Source organism: Pelodiscus sinensis, chromosome 21, assembly GCF_052426305.1.
Source record: "Pelodiscus sinensis isolate ZL-2025 chromosome 21, ASM5242630v1, whole genome shotgun sequence".
Lineage (NCBI taxonomy): Eukaryota > Metazoa > Chordata > Testudines > Trionychidae > Pelodiscus > Pelodiscus sinensis.
Window position 1 is genome coordinate 28,179,591 of NC_143072.1, and position 19,023 is coordinate 28,198,613.

The following is a 19,023-nucleotide window of genomic DNA, read 5'->3' on the forward strand; positions in this document are numbered from 1 at the left end:
TCTTTTGCTTGTTTGTCACTATAGCAAACAGGTTAATATTTTCAGCATGTTTCTCTATATGGTTCTGGTTTGACTGCACCAGGAATACTGCATTCAGTCCTGGGCAGCTCCGAACAAAAAGAGATTCTAGCAAACAAGCGGAAATACAGGAAAAAGCAACTAACAGTACTAGGAAACTGGAGTAACTGAACCAGTAAGGGGATACCACCTACTAGTAAATATTTCAACTGTGTAAACAAGGAGCAAGAGAAATTATTGGCCAACCAAAATATTAATTAGTAATGATAGGGTACAATTAAGAAAGAGAAATACAAGTTAAATATTAAGAAAAGTTTCTTGACAATTTGAAATGTTAAGCAGTCAAATAATTTCCCAAGCGAAGCAGCTAAAACCTCATCACATGAGATATTTGAAAGGTGATGGGATAAAGCATATTAGGTATGCAATTGAGAACTGGACTTCTAAGGTTTTGGCAACTTACTAGATGGGAATTTGCCTTCTTGGGCTTCTGTGTTAGTTTATTTCATCTCCACTTTAAAAACATTCTGTTTTATCTCCAGAATTTTTTTTGTAGCTTTAATCTTTTGTCTTATTTTAGAGGGTTAGTCTTTCATGGTGTATTTTATTATTTGAAGTGTTTCATGCTCTTTGGGTAATTATTGCAGTATTTTATCTCTCAGTAGAGTGCCGCATTGGCTTGGTGGAAGTTATCCTCAGAAACAGAACCTTTTCTTACTAATATGAATCAATCATTTCTGAGAGTTTCTTGCGTCTTTTGTTTAAGTCAATTAACTTGTCTTTTGTTGTGTTATCAGTACTCCTCAGGAGGAAGTTACCCCGTAACCTACATTGCTTCATCGCATTACCCGTTCCAGAGAATCGCTCCTCAAGGGAGTCAAGAATCCCAGCCACCTCTGTTTCCTAAACCCATCTATTCCTACAGGTAAAGGTCTCTCCCTTGTCTCCTATCAGAGTTAGATTGTGTGGTCCCTGGAGCAGGGGCTGTCTTAGTGCTCTGTGTTTGATAGGGGAATGACGCTCTTTAGACGTTTGCATCACGGTACTTGCTCCCATGTGTATGATGAATGTTAAAATTGAGCAATGTAAACAATCTATTTACGGGAAGGATAGGGACACGGACACACACACACACACACACACACACACACACACGAACCAGTTGGTGAGCAGTGTTTTTTATGAAGTGAGACAGTGTTTCCTTTGTAAAGTGTAGGCTTTTTTCATTCTCGCGCCATCTGTTTTTTCAGTTAAACTAACCCCTAAGCCACTAGTACTGTGTCCTGTCTCAGTCCCCACTGTGCTGGAGTATTTAAGGCCAGGCTGCTAATAAAACAAGCCTGTCCTGCATGCAAGAGGTCCTCTTGGTGATCACATAAACAGGGTTAATGTTTACACTACTGTCCATCTCCCCTACCTCTGCGCCTTCCACATAACAGCAAAAGCAAACATCCTAGTGGAAACTTCTCCAGAGGACAGGTTACCACAGTAAACTTAATACAAATTGACCTCAAGTTTAAACCCTTTATCTGAGACATAGGTGAGAGGATTATTCTAAGAGGGGTGGGTGAGATTCTGTGGCCTGCATTGTGCAGGGGGTCAGACTAGATGATCATAATGGTCCCTTCTGACCTTAAAGTCTATGAGTCTATGAGTCTATGAGTCAGTTTGACAGTCTGTATAGGGTCTGCAGCAGCCTCTGCATCTGAGTGCAGTATTAACAAATGCATATTGGTTTTACACTGATGTACTGTAACTCAACCAAAGTCAGACCCTTTATGTGCAGGGCAACCGTGATGTTGTGTACGAATTGCAAAGTAATAGCCTCATGCAGCCTTTAGGAATCACCAGGATTCTTCCCCTTACAGCAAAGCTCAAAAATGCTGCAAAGTTCTATTTTTTTCCCTATTACTGAGAAGCCAGAGATAATACGCTGAAATGTGGTGCTCTCAGTAAAGGCCACTGTTTCTTCTTTGTTCCCCAAGCATCCTGATCTTCATGGCACTGAAAAACAGTAAAACTGGGAGTCTCCCAGTCAGTGAGATTTACAATTTCATGACGGAACACTTTCCTTACTTTAAGGTGAGCACTTTATTTTAAAACGTTGTTTTCTAGGCTATTCCCCTTCCCCCATCCCTGAGATGTGTGTCAGCACAGGGTAAGGGACCAGGTGCATTCTACTGAAGTGGATAGCTTGCTTGTTAGAATGCAAGAGCAATATCTAACCAGTGACAGTGTGCATCTCTTAGCCCACTGGCTTTCAAATGGGGAGTAGGGGTGTAAACACACTGGCTACATCTAAACTGGCATGATTTTCCACACATGCTTTTAACAGAAAAGTTTTTCCATTAAAAGCATTTGTGGAAAAGAGTGTTTAGATTGGCACGGACGCTTTTGCACAAAAGCACTTTTTGTGGAAAAGTGTCTGTGCCAATCTAGACGCGGTTTTGTGCAAGAAGGCCCCAATCACCATTTATGCTATAGGGGCTTTTGCGCGCAAAACAGTCCTGAGGACAAGAGGGCTTTTCCCCCCCAAATGGGAGCAGCACAGTATTTCCGCAAGAACACTTACAATCTTACATCAGATCGTCAGTGCTCTTCCGCAAATTAAAGTGGCCAGTGTAGACAGCTGGCAAGTTTTTCTGCTTTTGCGGAAAAACTTGCCAGTCTAGACGCAGCCACCAAGTTTATCAGGGGATCACAAGCAGCATAGCACAGGGGCAAGTCTGAGTCAGCTGAACCGTGCAGGCAGGCCTCCACAGCCCACTTAGCTACAGACCCCCAATGGTGTCACTATCACTTCACTGTGCTCAGAGGGGGCTGTGCTCGAGTTCAGGTTGGGTTGGCACCAGTATAGATGAACTGTGGGGGAGCCAGATGCGGGGTGTGCTGGGGGGGCCCTGTGAAGGGTAGCTTCCCACTGTGGAAAAACAGCAGTGCAAGAGGCACAGCCTCTGGTAGCTGCAAAATGGTTTCCGTGGGCTCAGAAGCAGATAAGAAGGGGGAGCAGCTGGGCACCTGGTAACCTAGCCAGGCAGAGGTGTGCATGGGGAAAGGATGGGAATGCTACCTGCTGCAAGCACCCAAGGGGTAAGCAGTGAGGTGGTAAAGTTTGCGGATGATACCAAACTGTTTAGGATAGTCAAGACAGAAGCAGACTGTGAGGGACTCCAAGAAGATCTCACCAAACCGAGTGATTGGGCAACAAAATGGCAAATGAAATTTAATGTGGATAAGTGTAAAGTAATGCACATTGGGAAAAATAACCCCAACTATACGTACAGAATGATGGGGGCTAATTTGGCTACGACAAATCAGGAAAGGGATCTTGGAGTTATCGTGAACAGTTCTCTGAAAACTTCCACACAGTGTGCAGCGGCGGTCAAAAAGGCAAGTAGGATGCTAGGAATTAAGAAAGGGATAGAAAATAAGACCCAGAATATCTTACTGCACCTGTATAAAACTATGGTACGCCCACATCTGGAATACTGTGTACAGATGTGGTCTCCTCACCTCAAAAAATATATTTTGGCCTTGGAAAGTGTTCAGAAAAGGGCAACTAAAATGATCAGGGGTTTGGAACGGGTCCCATATGAGGAGAGGTTAAAGCGACTGGGACTTTTCAGTTTAGAAAAGAGGAGACTGAGGGGGGATATGATAGAGGTCTATACAATCATGAGTGGTGTGGAGAGGGCGAGTAAAGAAAAGTTATTTATTAGTTCCCATAATAGAAGAACTAGAGGACACCAAATGAAGTTAATGGGTAGCAGGTTTAAAACTAATAAAAGAAAGTTCTTCTTCACACAGCACATAGTCAACCTGTGGAACTCCTTGCCAGAGGAGGCTGTGAAGGCTAGGAATATAATAGAGTTTAAAGAGAAGCTAGATAATTTCATGGAGGTTAGGTCCATAAAAGGCTATTAGCCAGGGGATAAAATGGTGTCCTTGGCCTCTGCCTGTCAGAGGCTGGAGAGGGATGGCAGGAGACAAAATCGCTTGATCATTGTCTTCGGTCCACCCTCTCTGGGGCACCTGGTGCTGGCCACTGTCGGTAGACAGGATACTGGGCTAGATGGACCTTTGGTCTGACCCAGTACGGCCGTTCTTATATTCTTATCTAACACTCTCCCACACACACCTTGCCGCCCTCAGACACCCAGAAACTGCCACTCCCTACCTCTTTCCAAGCAACTCATCCCCCACCTCCTGCTCTCCCCAGCCTTCGCAGCACTCTCTCTCCTGTCTTCCAGGGCAAGTGGGAGAAGGTGCAGGGAACATGACTCTGAAGGAGGATCTAGCCAATAAAAGAAAAGAGTCGAAACCTCTGTCCTAGTCTATGAGTCTAGTGTGCACTGAATACAAGCCCCCGGCCTATGCAGAAGGGATAAGTATTGATTAGAGCAATACTGGGTACATACATCTACTGAGAACCCAGCTCCACCTCCAACCCTGGGCTTCAGCAGATGGAAAGGTCCCATTTCTTCACTATGGACCCTCAGAGAAGGAAATGTCTTTTAAAAATCCTTATTCCTTCCTTCCCACCACCCCCAGGAAGAAGGAAATCGGTACTGTGGACCTTCCCCTAACCCAGGGGTGGGCAAAAGGGCCTCTGCCGGCCAGATCCGAGCCACCAAGTGTGTTGATCCGGCCCATAGAGGTCCTGCCGCTCCCCCACCCCAAGGCCAATGAGGGCCTAGGAACGGGAGAGCGCACAGTGCTTAGAGTCAATCCTCGTGGTGGAGTCTACGCACTGTTTGCCAGAGGGCAGAGAGCGAGAGACTTTGAGCTCCTCCCCAGGCCAGTCAGGGCCTGGGGTCAGGGGAGAAGCACAAAGTCTCCTCCCACCCTGCAAGGGGCTTAGCCCTTAGGGTATGTCTGACTACATGGCTCCGTCGACAGAGCCATGTAAATTAGTTTACCCAGCATAGGCAAAGGAGCGGGGATTTAAATAATCCCTGCTTCATTAAAATACACATGACCGCCACGCTGTGCTGACGATCAGCTGATCCGGCACAGCGCGGCAGTCTAGACATGGATCTGTCGGCTGGGGAAGCCTTTGCCGTCCGATCCCTTATGCCTCACGAAACACTTCTTTGCCTATGCAGGGTAAACTAGTTTACATGGCTCCATCAACGGAGCCATGTAGTCTAGATATTCCCTTAGGCTGTGTCTACATTGCCATGATTTTGCACAAAAACATCCACTTTTGCGCAAAAACTTGCTGCCTGTCTACACTGGCGGGAAGTTTTGCGCAAGAACACTGACGTTCTAATGTGTGAAATCAGGGCTTCTTGCGCAAGAACTATGATGCTCCTGCTCAGGAATAAGCTCTGTTGTGCAACTGTTCTTGCGCAAGAGGCCAGTGTGGACAGACAATATGAATTTCTTGCACAAGAAAGCCCAATGGTTAAAATGGCCATCAGAGCTTTCTTGCGCAAGAGAGCGTCTACACTGGCACGGATGCTCTTGCGCAAAAGCACATCTCTTGCGCAAAGGCACATGCCGGTGTGGACACTCTCTTGCGCAAATACTCTAACGCAAAAACACTTGTGTTAAAGAGTTTTTGCACAAAATCTTGCCAATGTAGACGTAGCCCTAGAGTCGACTGCCAGCTGCTGCTCAGCTGTCAGGTGACTAAGTCCAGCGCTCCCTTGCAGGGCGGGGCAGACTGTGTGAGCTTCCCTCACCCCAGGCCCTGATTGACCTGGGGGCAGGAAGGGGAGCATGCAAAGTCTCCTCCTCTTCCCCCAGGGGTTCAGAACAGCTGGCAGTTCTCTCCGGGGCAGAGGCAAAGACTTCACAGGGTCTGTGGGCGGAGAAGCACAGAAGTGTCCTGGTCCCGCCCCTTCCACCTGAGGCCCTGCCCTTTCTGGGGCAGCCCAGGGCCACTTCAAAAATGTCTGAAGTGGCCCCCGGTCAAAAATTATTGCCCACGCCCCCCCAGACTCTCCAGGCTGCTGAGGAAGCTGGAGTTGAAGCTTCTCTCTGCCCTGTTCAGGAGGCTGGCTAGCAGTCATGAATTTTTTTACCGCTCACACTGAACACACCAAAAATATACCACATGATGAACAGTGCTGAGCTCAAAACTCTAATTTGAGGGGGGCAGGATACATGACTTAAAACAGGGGCTGTCGGAATTTAAAATCCATGATGGAGAAGAGAAAGAGTTCCTGTATCTGGAATGCAGATGGAGAAGGATTAGTCAGCAAGTGACCCAGGAGAAATATTACAGTTACATTGAAGCAAGGGGTATAAATGAGACCTGAGCTGCAGTTCAGCACAGGACTTGATCTATGATGCCTCAAAAACCCAGTAAGAATCCAGATCAAGAATAATAATGGACAAAAAAGCCCAAACATGGAATCAGAGCAACAAGACAAACATATTTCCAGTTGAGAATATGCAGTAATTCTAGTAAGCTTACTAACAATTACCAAAAATGTAAATATAAATACTAGATGACATAAGGACAATACTGATTAAGCACAAGAAGATTTTGGACATTTGTAGTGAGGATGGATGATGCCTACAGAACCCAAAAAGGTGAAGAGGCATGAAGTCACAATAGAAGGGACGGAAGGCAGAAAATCAAAGGAGAAAGATATTTCCTCTCTCTCAAGAGACACCCTTCCCCCTTTTAGATCAACCTGTACTCTTAGAATATGGGTTCCTCTAGCGATTAGTGTTCCTGTACTACTGTCCAGGGGCAAGGAGGCTGAAAGAAACACAAAACTCTTTGATCTTCATTGATTAAATATGCCAGTGTTACCACTCTAGTCCACAACAAAAGATCCTCAATCCTCATAATCAGCATCTTTAGTATATAGTTGAATAGAATAGGCACTCTTATTTTATACAGTTATATCATAAGGAACCCAAAAGCACATGGTGGGAAATAAAACAAAATAGCAATGACCTGGAAAAGTTTTGCTTAAGGCAAATCACAAGGAATTTAGAAGTTAGATAAAATTTGCTGCTTCAAATTATTAATCCAAAAGGATTAATTCAGATCCTTCCATTTGTTCTCTAATAAAAAGACTTCCCCTTATTTTTAACAGTGGGTACATGAATTGCTCCCCTTCTTAGATCATGCCTAATGGTGCAATGCACAAATTATGAGATCTAAAACTAAGTATTGCATCTTTGAGGAGCATTTTTTTGAATGATAAATTTAATAAATTTCAAACCAAAGCTCAGTTATTAATATAACAAAATATGCATTTTATAAACACATGCATTTAGTCACTAGAGAAGGGGTGGGCAATAATTTAGTAGGGGGCCACTTCACTAATGTTGGTAGTGGTTGCAGGCTGGCCTGGAAGGGGCACGGTCAAGTGCAGAAGTGCCAGTTCCCTCTGGGCACTGCATGGGTGGGAGGAGAATTTGCACACTCCCTCATGGAGCAGCAGACCATGCATAAGAACATAAGAACATAAGAACGGCCGTACTGGGTCAGACCAAAGGTCCATCTAGCCCAGTATCCTGTCTGCCGACAGTGGCCAGCACCAGGTGCCCCAGAGAGGGTGGACCGAAGACAATGATCAAGCGATTTGTCTCCTGCCATCCCTCTCCAGCCTCTGACAGGCAGAGGCCAAGGACACCATTTTATCCCCAGGCTAACAGCCTTTTATGGACCTAACCTCCATGAATTTATCCAGCTTCTCTTTAAACTCTATTATAGTCCTAGCCTTCACCGCCTCCTCTGGCAAGGAGTTCCACAGGTTGACAACACGCTGTGTGAAGAAGAACTTTCTTTTATTAGTTTTAAACCTGCTACCCATTAATTTCATTTGGTGTCCTCTAGTTCTTCTATTATGGGAACTAATAAATAACTTTTCTTTATCAGCCCTCTCCACACCACTCATGATTTTATAGACCTCTATCATATCCCCCCTCAGGTCTCTCCCCTCGCCCTGGGTGCACAGTGCCCAGAGGGAACCACCAGTCGTTACGAACAGCTGGCGCACACCCCAATTGGCCTGGGGGTGGGGGCGCAGCAGAGCGGGCCGCAGGCCAGATCAAAGGGCTTAGGAGCCGTATCTGACCTGCGGCCTGTATCTTGCCCATCCCTGCACTAGAGCGTTACTGAAGGGACACTGCCTGCTGCTTCCCACCAGATTAATGAAAGAAGCTGCTCCAGACCCATTGCTGCTATTTCTAACAAATAAACTGAATTCTTACAGGGAAGAGAACCTTGCACCGCTAAGTTCCTGCTCCTGCTCCTTGAGTGTACAATGGCAGGGCAACAGCCAGTCTTCCCTCGCACATTTTTCTGCATATATTCCAATACAGTCTTTGGGCACCTGTTCCCCACTTGAGTAACAGTCAGAAAAAACGAGGAGTCCTGTAGCTCCACACATTTATTTGGGCATAAGCTTTTGTGGGCTGGACTCCAGATGCTGATGAAGTAGGTTCCAGCCCACAAAAGCTTTTGCCCAAATAAATGTGTTAGTCTTTAGGGGCCACAGGACTCCTTTTCATTTTGCTGAAACAGACTCTCACAGCTCCTCCTCTGAAACAAGTCAGAGAGAAGGTGCCACTTCTGAAACCTCATCTAACACCCCCCGCCCCAATTCATGACTCCACAAAATGTCAACTCCCTCAACAGTGAGCAGTTCTCTCTCATCCTTGTGTCCTCCTCACCACACTTATATCACAATGAGAATGAGATTCTTCTCTGTGCAACCCAAGGTTTAGAAACAGAATGATAAAGAGTACCATGGGGACAATCACATATAGCAAGAAGAATCTTTTTGCGCAGTAGTTTTATAGTAAATTAAACTACTGTCATCCCAAACATCCTTAAAATGAACATAGAAAACAAAACAACTGTGTCTTACTTTTGGGCAATTAAGCCCTCCATCTAATTTATAAATAAAATAAGAATCATCCACCATAAAATAGGTCACTGCCTGCTCCCTTTGGAAGTCTTCATCAAGATTCCTGTGCAGTAGTTCCCTTTGTGTTTTATCCTCACAAGTCGGACAAAAATAGAAAAAACAAAACTATCCAAGATCACTCAGTAGTTACTAGACTATGGAGCCAAAGGGTGGGAAAGCAGTTCCAACTGGGGAGAAACCACAGAGTACAAATGCACATTGATCTCACTGGAAGACATTAGATGACACAAGCCCAGGCAATTAACTTCTACTCACCACCATTGCAAATGCAATTTCTGTGATGCAACAGCCTCATTTCTAGTTGAAACCCAGCAATCCAACTGCTAAGTCCTAAAAAATCCACTCAGCTGAAGTGGAATTGTGCTTTGAAGTACTCCTCCCTTCTCTTGAGAACCAGATTTAAAGAGAAAAGGGTTTTTCAAAATTATAAAACTCTTTGCCTGTTGCTGTTTTATCAGGCTGAATGGGTATGTGCACAGTAACACTAGGTTGTGTATACAGGCAGTCCCTGGGTTACGTACAAGATAGGGACTGTAGGTTTGTTCTTAAGTTGAATTTGTATGTAAGTTGGAACTGGCATCCAGATTCAGCCGCTGCTGAAACTGACCAGTGGCTGACTACAGGAAGCCCGAGGCAGAGTTGCTCTGCCCTGGGCTTCCTGGAATCAGCCGCTGATCAGTTTCAACAGCGGCTGAATGTGGATGCCTGGGACAGAGCAGCTGGGGCGCTGCCGGGTAGGTCCCCGCAGCGCCACACCTCAGCGCTGCGGGGACCAACCCGGCAGCACCCCAGCTGCTCTACCCCAGGTGTCCCCAAGTCAGCCGCTGCTGAAACTGATCAGCGGCTGATTCCAGGAAGCCCAGGGCAGAGCAACTCTGCCTCGGGCTTCCTGTAGTCAGCCGCTGGTCAGTTTCAGCAGCGGCTGACTTGGGGACGCCTGGGGCAGAGCAGCTGGGGTGCTGCTGGGTTGGTCCCCGCAGCACCGAGGAGCGGAGCTGCGGGGACTTACCTGGCAGCGCCCCAGCTGCTCTGCCCCAGGCATCGTCGGCAAGAAAAGCCTGATCTGCTGGGGGGGGGGGGCGCATTAGCTGCACCCCCCTCCCCAGCAGACCAGGGAGACGTGGGTGGTGGGACCGCCAAGACGCGCTGCAGTCCCACCTGCATCCTCCGCGGCTTTGCTCCGCGTCTCCCTGGTCTGCTGGGGGGGGGGGGGGGACTCCTCCCTCCCCCTCCCCCCCCAGCAGACCAGGGAGACGCAGAGCAGCTTTTCTCGCCCCGGAGGATGCGGGCGGCAGGACCGCGGCACATCTGGGCGTCCCGCCGCTCCCGTCCTCCGGGGCGAGAAAAGCCCTGTTCGTAACTGCGGATCCGACATAAGTCGGATCTGCGTAACTCGGGGACTGCCTGTATATAAATACTGCCAGTGGTCTAAGAGGTTAGAAAAGTTTCTGGTCTGATGGGACCATAACACAAGGCATTTCCCCTCTCTTCCACACCTCCTCCCACCATATTGCTCTGTGTGCTAGTTACCAGGGTTCAACTGTAAAACAGCAGCTTTGGTCACCAAAGCTCACTAATAGTGGACAAGAAAAGTATTAATACAACTGAGCTGGGTAAACAGTTGGATTTTCTCTGCCAAATATATTTGAGATCTTGTTGTCAGGATCAATTTCCCACCTGGCACAAGTCTCCAGAATCAGTCCTCTTAGTAACACTTTTTTGTTTTAGATTTCCCTACAACTATTTCAGAGTGCATGCCCCACCCTTTCTGAAAACCTCCCAGAAGTATATGCCACTCCCCACTTTCTCTACTACTGAGCAGAAACACTAATTACCCTTACTAGGAAGGGGCAGGGCAGACATAATCTTTCATTTATAGGGCTAGAAATAAAATCGCACATTCTGCTTTTTAAAAAAATCTATATCATTCACTATTAAATATACATTGGATGTAAGGGGAACAGCTTTATTATTTAGAATTGGAATTAGTTGGGATCAACTTAAAAAATGACCTGCAAAAAGGGAACAAAATTGGGCTCCTGCCCTTATTTGCTGCTTTATGGTAAATAAAAAAATAAGAAAACAGAAAAATTGGGCTCATACATTATAAATAAAGTTCTCACTCACCCAGCATAATCTGACAATTAATGAATAAAATGGTGATTCCCCATGTGCCAAGACAGTAAAAGCTGAGCTTTGAAAGAAAGAGACAAAAGTTTTGTCAGATCAGTTAACATGGTTTTTTGTTGTTGCATCTGCTGTATACACATGTTAATAAGCCAACATTTTTTGGAAAATAATCCCACTGTGAAGAGTGGAGGTTAGCTTATGAACAGGTTCTAAAAAGGCAGAGCGGCAGTAGGGGACCCAGAGCTCACGCCAAGAGCTGCCTGCTCTTACTACATTTAAAAAGCAGAGCAGCAGTGTTTGGGACCCAGTGAGAGCCAGGATTGTTGTGTCCCAGCTCATGCCACTGCCGCTCTGCCTTTTAAGTGTAGTGAGAGCCTGGCAGCTCTTACTACATTTAGAAAGCAGAGTCACAGCGGTCTGGGACCTGACCCGCCCCTCTGTAAATTTGGGGGAGAGAGGGGTGTCTTATAAATGAACGGGCTTATGTTCGAGTATAGTCTGTCACTAATTAATATTTTAAATAAAATAAGCCCTTGTTGAAGATCCAACACACTTGCCAATTAAATTAAGAGGTCAAGGATACGCAAATAATCCTTACACCACAGACTTGTCCTCAAACAAAGTTAAGGAAAACCAAATTTTAGATTCCTGATACAAGCAGAATTAAAACCAAACAACCTTCACCCCCAATCTTTCAGGTCTTCATTATACACCATGTCAGGAGCAGGCCCCCTAGACGGTCTAGAAGTCCCCAAAGTCTGGGTGACGGTTTCCTTCTTGCAGGGTCAGCCTGTCTTGTAGCTAGTGTCCCTCTATCAGGGTCTATTCAGCCTTCTGGCCTAGTTCAAAGCGCAGCCCCCTCTATCAGGGGATATACGGCCCTGCAGGCCTAGTCCAAAGCCCAGTCCCTTCTATCAGGGGATATACGGCCCTGCAGGCCTAGTCCAAAGCCCAGTCCCCTCTATCAGGGGATATACGGCCCTGCAGGCCTAGTCCAAAGCCCAGTCTCCTCTATCAGGGGATATACGGCCCTGCAGGCCTAGTCCAAAGCCCAGACCCCTCTGTCAGGGGATATACGGCCCTGCAGGCCTAGTCCAAAGCACAGTCCCCTCTATCAGGGGATATACGGCCCTGCAGGCCTAGTCCAAAGCCCAGTCCCCTCTATCAGGGGATATACGGCCCTGCAGGCCTAGTCCAAAGCCCAGTCCCCTCTACTAGGGGATATACGGCCCTGCAGGCCTAGTCCAAAGCCCAGTCCCCTCTACTAGGGGATATACAGCCCTGCAGGCCTAGTCCAAAGCCCAGTCCCCTCTACTAGGGGATATACAGCCCTGCAGGCCTAGTCCAAAGCCCAGTCCCCTGTACTAGGGGATATACAGCCCTGCAGGCCTAGTCCCAAACACACGCGCCTCTCACAGGCCCAGTCCACAGGGAAGCCTCCCAAGCTGCTAGGAAGCAGGGTACCGGGGGCCCAGGCCCTCCCGCTCCAGCCGGTCCTAGCCCAGGGCCCCACTGGCAATGGCAGGTTTCACTGCCTGCTCGGCGGGGATGCCAGCCGAAGCACGTGGACCTCCTGGGGGACAATCCCCTGCCCTGGACCCCTGCCTACCGTCCCGGCGCTGCTCTGCTCTGCTCTCAGGGCGTCACTCAGCGCCTCCCAGGCTGGGGCAGCTGCTCCTGGAGCGGCTGTTCAGAAGCACAAGCCTGAGCTCCTTCCCCTCCAGCAGCCAGCCTCCACTGAGTGGCTCCCTTGGCTCTTATACCCTGGCTCCCCTGGGAGCATGCCCAGCAGGGCTGTGGGGGTGGGACCTTTTTGGCCAGCTGAGCCAGGGCAACTCCCTGACCCTTAGTGTGGGGTAGATACACACTGTCACATACCATAAAGAATAAATGGGCATGTGCCCAATTTTTAATAACTCTTTTGCCAGCCATCTTTAAACTAGGCAAATGTCACAAAACCTACCAGTTAAGCAGGACGTCTTTTTATGTGAAAGAATCCATATTTGAGAATCTAGTGGGAACTTAATTTGTATTAAAAAGTTTTAAAGAGAGGTTAAAAATGGAGGCAAAGAAAGGTGTTTTTTTACTTATACTCCTTCATTGTCTTGTACATAAAGCTCTCAACTTACCCTAAGTAACTTTATATAGAATACATTCTGTACATGAATCAAGGGTTTCATTTTCAAACTTTGATATTCAGAGGATGTGACAATGAAAAAAGTCATCCATAGTTCTTGCACATAAAATGGTTTCATGTCCACCAGCTTTAATAATAGTAATAATTGTCCTTTATAATAGGTTGAGTGCAAAGCCTGTTTTCAGCATCAGTTTCTTGCTTCCTCTGTACAAACTCAGACCTTTTGGAGAAAGGATTGTTCAGGCTGCTAGTTGACAGACATATATGAAGCTGCACAGACTTTACTTTTTATTGGTTCTAGTGACAGAGGAAGAAGTCTGGGCAGTGGAGTTAATGGTTACACATAGCATCATACAGCTAGTTTCTCAGATTGAGTTTCACCGTTAAGCACTGAGCACCTTTTTTAGATTATGTCCAACTGGCAATAAGCTAAGATAGGCTTTGACCCCTGAGCCATAAAAAAAGCAAATAGCATTATACATGCAATACCTACCAAGCAAAGAGTGGGAAAATAACTTATCAGAGATTGACTTAGGAGACTTTTGATGCTAATGGCCCATACAAAGAAATACTACCGTTTTAGAAAACAGTTGGTCAATACTGGTGACTCACTATGTTCCCTTGCTACTGACCACCTGACCATGGATGCCTCTACCCAGACCCTGGTGTGGTTTTGCAGGAACTGTGGCTTACAATTCCCACTTACTGAAATCCAAGCTGGGGGGACCATCCAGTGTGAAAGGTGCCTGCTGGTGGAATCTCTCAGGAAGCAGGTGGGACAGCAACAGGAGGAGGTGGCTGGGCTGAGGAGCATCTGAATCCATGAGCAATTCCTGGACAGTGTTCATGTGAAGACAGCTGAGGGAGCTTTCCCAGTACACAGGACGGCTGACGCACCACTGGTGAAGGAGATGGCTCAGGGGGGACACTGGCAGCTGGTCACTTCTGGCAGCAGGCCGTGCTCCACCCCCTGCTCCCAACCCTCCCACTGTGGTACTGGGAAATCGTTACGCTCTTCTTGATGCAGGAGATAAGGAATCACCCCCTACAGCTGAGGATGAGAAGCCTTGTACCCCCAAAGCTGGGAGGTCTGCTGCCACACTGTGAGGAGGAAATGTAGGGCAGCAGTGATCAGAGACTCTCTTTTGAGAGTCGTCCTGACATGTCATCTCAGGAGGTGTTGCCTGCTAGGGGCCCATATCCAAGACGTTACAGAAGCATTGTCGAGGATTATCCGGCCCTCTGACAACTGCCCCATGCTACTCATCCATGTGGGCACTAATGATACTGCAAGGTGTGACACTGAGCTGATCAAGAGGGTTGGAAATGGGAGGGAGCAGGGGCTATAATAGCAGACAAAAAGGAGAGACAAGACAGAACTGGAAGGCAAGATCAAATCAGTATTTTAGATGCTTATATACATATGCAAGAAGGATGGGGAATAAGCAGGAAGAACTTGAAGTGCTAATAAATAAACACATCGCTGGTATCACAGAGACTTGGTGGGATAATATACGGTTGGAATATTGGTATAGAAGGGTATAGCTTGCTCAGAAAGGATAGGCAGGGAAAGAAGGGAGGAGGTGTTACCTTATTGTGACGGCGCGTCAGGGTTACCCTGCCTCCTGCATCCCCGTAATGGCACGAACAGACTCCACCAGCCAGTAGAACAGAGGGAGTTTATTGCTTCTCCAGGATACAGCCCAGCACAGATGTAATCTGGTTACAGGGCAGGCCTAGGATGCCTCAGGCCCCCTTGGGATGCGGGAGACTGGGCCCCTAAATCCCAGCCCCTTGCTTAGGCTGCCTGCCTGACCCATCAGCTACTCTGCTGGGCTGTGGTACAGACAGCAGCCAGTGGGGGTCACCCACAGCCCAAGCCTAGCGACCAGCAAGGTACCAACATTATATCACACTTATATACTAAAAATGTATACACTTGGACTGAGTTATAGATGGATGTAGCAGACAGATGTGTTGACAGTCTCTGGGTTAAGTTAAAAAGGGTAAAAAATGAGGGTGATGTCATGCTAGGGGGGTCTACTAGAGACCACCTACCCAGGTAGAAGAGGTGGATGAAGGTTTTTAAACAACTAACAAAATCATCCAAAGTGCAGAATTTGGTGGTGGTGGGGAATTTCAACTATCCAGGCATATCTTGGGAAACTAACACAGCAGAGCACAGATTATCCAATAAGTTCTTGGACTGCATTGAAGACAACATTTTATTTCAGAAGGTTGAAAAAGCTACTGTGGGGAAGCTGTTCTACATTAGATTTTAACAAATAGGGAGGAACTGGTTGAGAATTTGAAAGTGGAAGGCAGTTTGGGTGAAAATGATCATGAAATCATAGAGTTCATGATTCCAAAGAATGGTAGAAAGGAGAACAGCAAAATAGAGACAATGGATTTCAAGGTGGCAGATTTTGGTAAGCTCAGAGAGCAGGTAGGTAAGGTCCCATGGAAAGCAAGACTAAGGGAGAAAACAACAGAAGAGTGTTGGCAGTTTTTCAAAGAGATATTATTAAGGGCCCAAAAGCAAGCTATTCTGCTGCATAGGAAAGATAGAAAGTATGGCAAAAGACCACTTTGGGGCTTAACCAGGAGATCTTGCATGATCTAAAAAATCAAAATGGAGTAATAAAAAGTAGAAATTAGGATAAATTACAAAGGATGAATATAAGCAAACAATACAGGTATGCAGGGGCAAAATTAGAAAGGCAAAGGCATAAAACAAGTTCAAACTAGCTACAGATGAAGGGAAACAAGAACACTTTCTATAAATATACTAGAAGCAAGAGGAAGACTAAGGACAGGGTAGGCCAACTCCTCAGTGAGAAGGGAGAAAAATTAACAGAAAACTTGGAAATGGCAGAGATACTCAATGACTTCTTTGTTTCGGTCTTCACTGAGAAATCTGATGAAGGAATGCCTAACATAGTGAATACTAGTGGGAATGGGGTAGGTTTAGAAGATAAAATAAAAAAAGAACAAGTTAAAAATGACTTAGAAAAGTTAGGTATCTGCAAGTCACTAGAGCCTGATGAAATGTGTCCTAGAATACTCAAGGAGCTGATAGAGGAGGTATCTGAGCCTTTAGCTAGCATCTTTGAAAAATAATGGAAGACGGGAAAGATTCCAGAAGATTGGAAAAGGGCAAATATAGTGCCCACCTATAAAAACGGAAATAAGAACAACCCAGGAAACTACAGACCAGTCAGTTTAACTTCTGTGCCAGGAAAGATAATGGAGCAAGTAATTAAGGAATTCATCTGCAAACACCAGGAACATAATAAGGTGAAAAGTAACAGCCAGCATGGATTTGTAAAGAACAAATCATGTCAAACCAATCTGATAGCTTTCTCTGATAGGATAACAAGTCTTGTGGATAAGGGAGAAGTAGTGGACATAGTATATCTAGACTGTAGTAAGGCATTTGATATGGTCTCGCGTGATCTTCTTATCAATAAACTAGGCAAATACAACTTAGATGGGGCTACTATAAGGTGGGTGCATAACTGGCTAGATAATAACTACTCTCTGAGAATGGTTAACAGTTCACAATCGTGTTGGAAGGGCATAACAAGTGGGATTCCACAAGGGTCTGGTTTGGGACCGGTTCTGTTCAATATCTTCATCAACGATTTAGATATTGGCATAGAGAGTATGCTTATTACGTTTGCAGATGATACCAAGCTGGGAGAGGTTGCAACTGCTTTGGAGGATAGGGTCATAATTCAAAATGATCTGGACAAACTGGATAAATGGTCTGAGGTTAACAGGATGAAGTATAATAAGGACAAATGCAAAGTGCTCCACTTAGGAAAGAACAATCAGCCCCACACATACAGAGTGGGAAGCAACTGTCTAGGAAGGAGTACTGCAGAAAGAGATCTAGGGGTCATAGAGTACCACAAGCTAACTATGAGTCAACAGTGTTACACTGTTGCAAAAAAAGCAAACATTGTTCTGGGATGCATTAACAGGAATGCTGTCAGCAAGACACGAGAAGTCATTCTTCCGCTCTACTATGTGCTGATTAGGCTTCAGTTGGATTATTGTGTCCACTTCTGGGCACCACATTTCAAGAAAGATGTGGAAAAATCGGAGAAGGTCCAGAGAAGAGCCACAAGAATGATTAAAGGTCTAAAGAACATGAGCTATGAGGGAAGACTAAAAGAATTGGGCTTGTTTAGTCTGGAAAGGAGAAGACTGAGAGGGGACATGATAGCAGTTTTCAGGTATCTAAAAGGGTGTCACAATGAGAAGGGAGAAAATTTGTTTTCCTTGGCCTCTAAGGATAGAGCAAGAAGCAATGGGCTTAAACTGCAGCAAGGGAGTTTTAGGTTGGATGTTACGAAAAACTTCCTAATTGTCAGGGTGGTTAAACATTGGAATAAGTTGCCTAGGGAGGTTGTGGAATCTCCATCTGTGGAGATATTTAAGAGCAGGTTAGACAGACATCTATCAGGGATGGTCTAGATTAGGGCTACTCAACACGCAGCCTGTGGGCCACATGCGGCCTGCACCCCATTTGTTTGCAGCCCACAGCACAGTTTTGGTTTACATGAGACTCAACACGTGGCCCCCGGGTGGGAGCCAAAACAAAAGAGGAGTCAATATAATGATCTTCTGTTGATATGAGTTTTAGTAGTTAAATTCCTGGACTGTCATTGCTCATTAAAAGTGCTGTGATATGGGTGGAAATCGGTAAATATTGCATTTTATTAATATCAGCAGAACTGATCTAAATGGGGCCTGTGTATTGTGTAATCTTGCCTTAATCTTTGTATTCATGCCTTTCAGTGTGAAAGAAGCTATTTGCATATATTTGAATATATATTTGTATATATAGGCAACGAAACTCAAATTGTGGCCCGTGGCATGTGCCGTGAGGATCATTGTGGCCCCCGGGGCTTCCGAAGTTGAGTAGCCCTGGTCTAGATGGTACTGGGTCCTGCCATAAGGGCAGGGGTCTGGACTCAATGACTTCTTGAGGTCCCTTCCAGTTCTAAGTGTTCTATGATGCTTAATGGAAGGATTATATACAGATTTTAAATAACAAACAGAAAACAGTGCTGTATTAAAAACTAACAAACAAAAGCAAAACTTTTAGAGACTAAATGATAAGTGTTAATTAGTTCTAATAACCATGGTCCAGATCAATGATCAATTAAAGCTCTCTCAGTAAAGGATGCATCCCAGAGTTTCACTGTGTCTACCCCTCATCAAAATATGGAACAACACCCCTAAAACAACACTTTTTCACAGTTAGTATCAAGTAACAAAGACAAAACAAAACTTGACTGCTGGGATGATTAAATCTTCATCATGAAAAACTCTGGCCTGAAATGTAAGATAACTCCACTTCTTTTTTCAAACATCAGTCCTAAATAGAGAGTGATGAAAAGAAATCGAGTATGTAAAATTATACCTGTATGTAAAATCAGTGACAAATAGAAAGGTTTTTTCTTGTTTTGCGTTTCTAGTCCTATACAATTGCTTCTACAAGAGATATTTTAATTCTCCTCTCTCTGACTCTTTGTAAGTGTAGAATTTTCCCTCAGGGCATGGAGGGAACAATGTTATCTCACAGATCAGAGAGTGCTTGAATAAAAATGGAGGGGGGTGTTATTTTATTGAAGCAATTATATGTGTTGCTCAAGCTAAGAAACTCCCAATTTCAACAAGTGGCTTAAAAATAAAGGTTAAAAAAAAAGAGAGAGAGAGACTGTAGTCAGATGTGCAAACTGTTTTGTTTCATCTGGAAGACTTCTGACTCAGCCTAATAGTTACACAATTTGCTAGCCACACAAAATTCACCCATGGTAACATGCT

The 19,023-nt window shown here is 45.6% G+C and overlaps 1 protein-coding gene across 4 annotated transcripts in view; it reads left to right on the forward strand.

The window, feature by feature from the left end:
• The window catches only part of FOXN1 (forkhead box N1), an 81,154-nt gene that overhangs the window by 45,399 nt on the left and 16,732 nt on the right, over positions 1-19,023 (forward strand). For all 4 annotated transcript variants that reach the window (XM_075904430.2, XM_075904433.2, XM_025188646.3 and 1 more), the window contains 2 exons: positions 816-943; positions 2,004-2,100. In XM_075904430.2, coding sequence (XP_075760545.2) covers positions 816-943; positions 2,004-2,100 — 225 coding nt within the window. The remainder of the gene's footprint in view (positions 1-815; positions 944-2,003; positions 2,101-19,023) is intronic.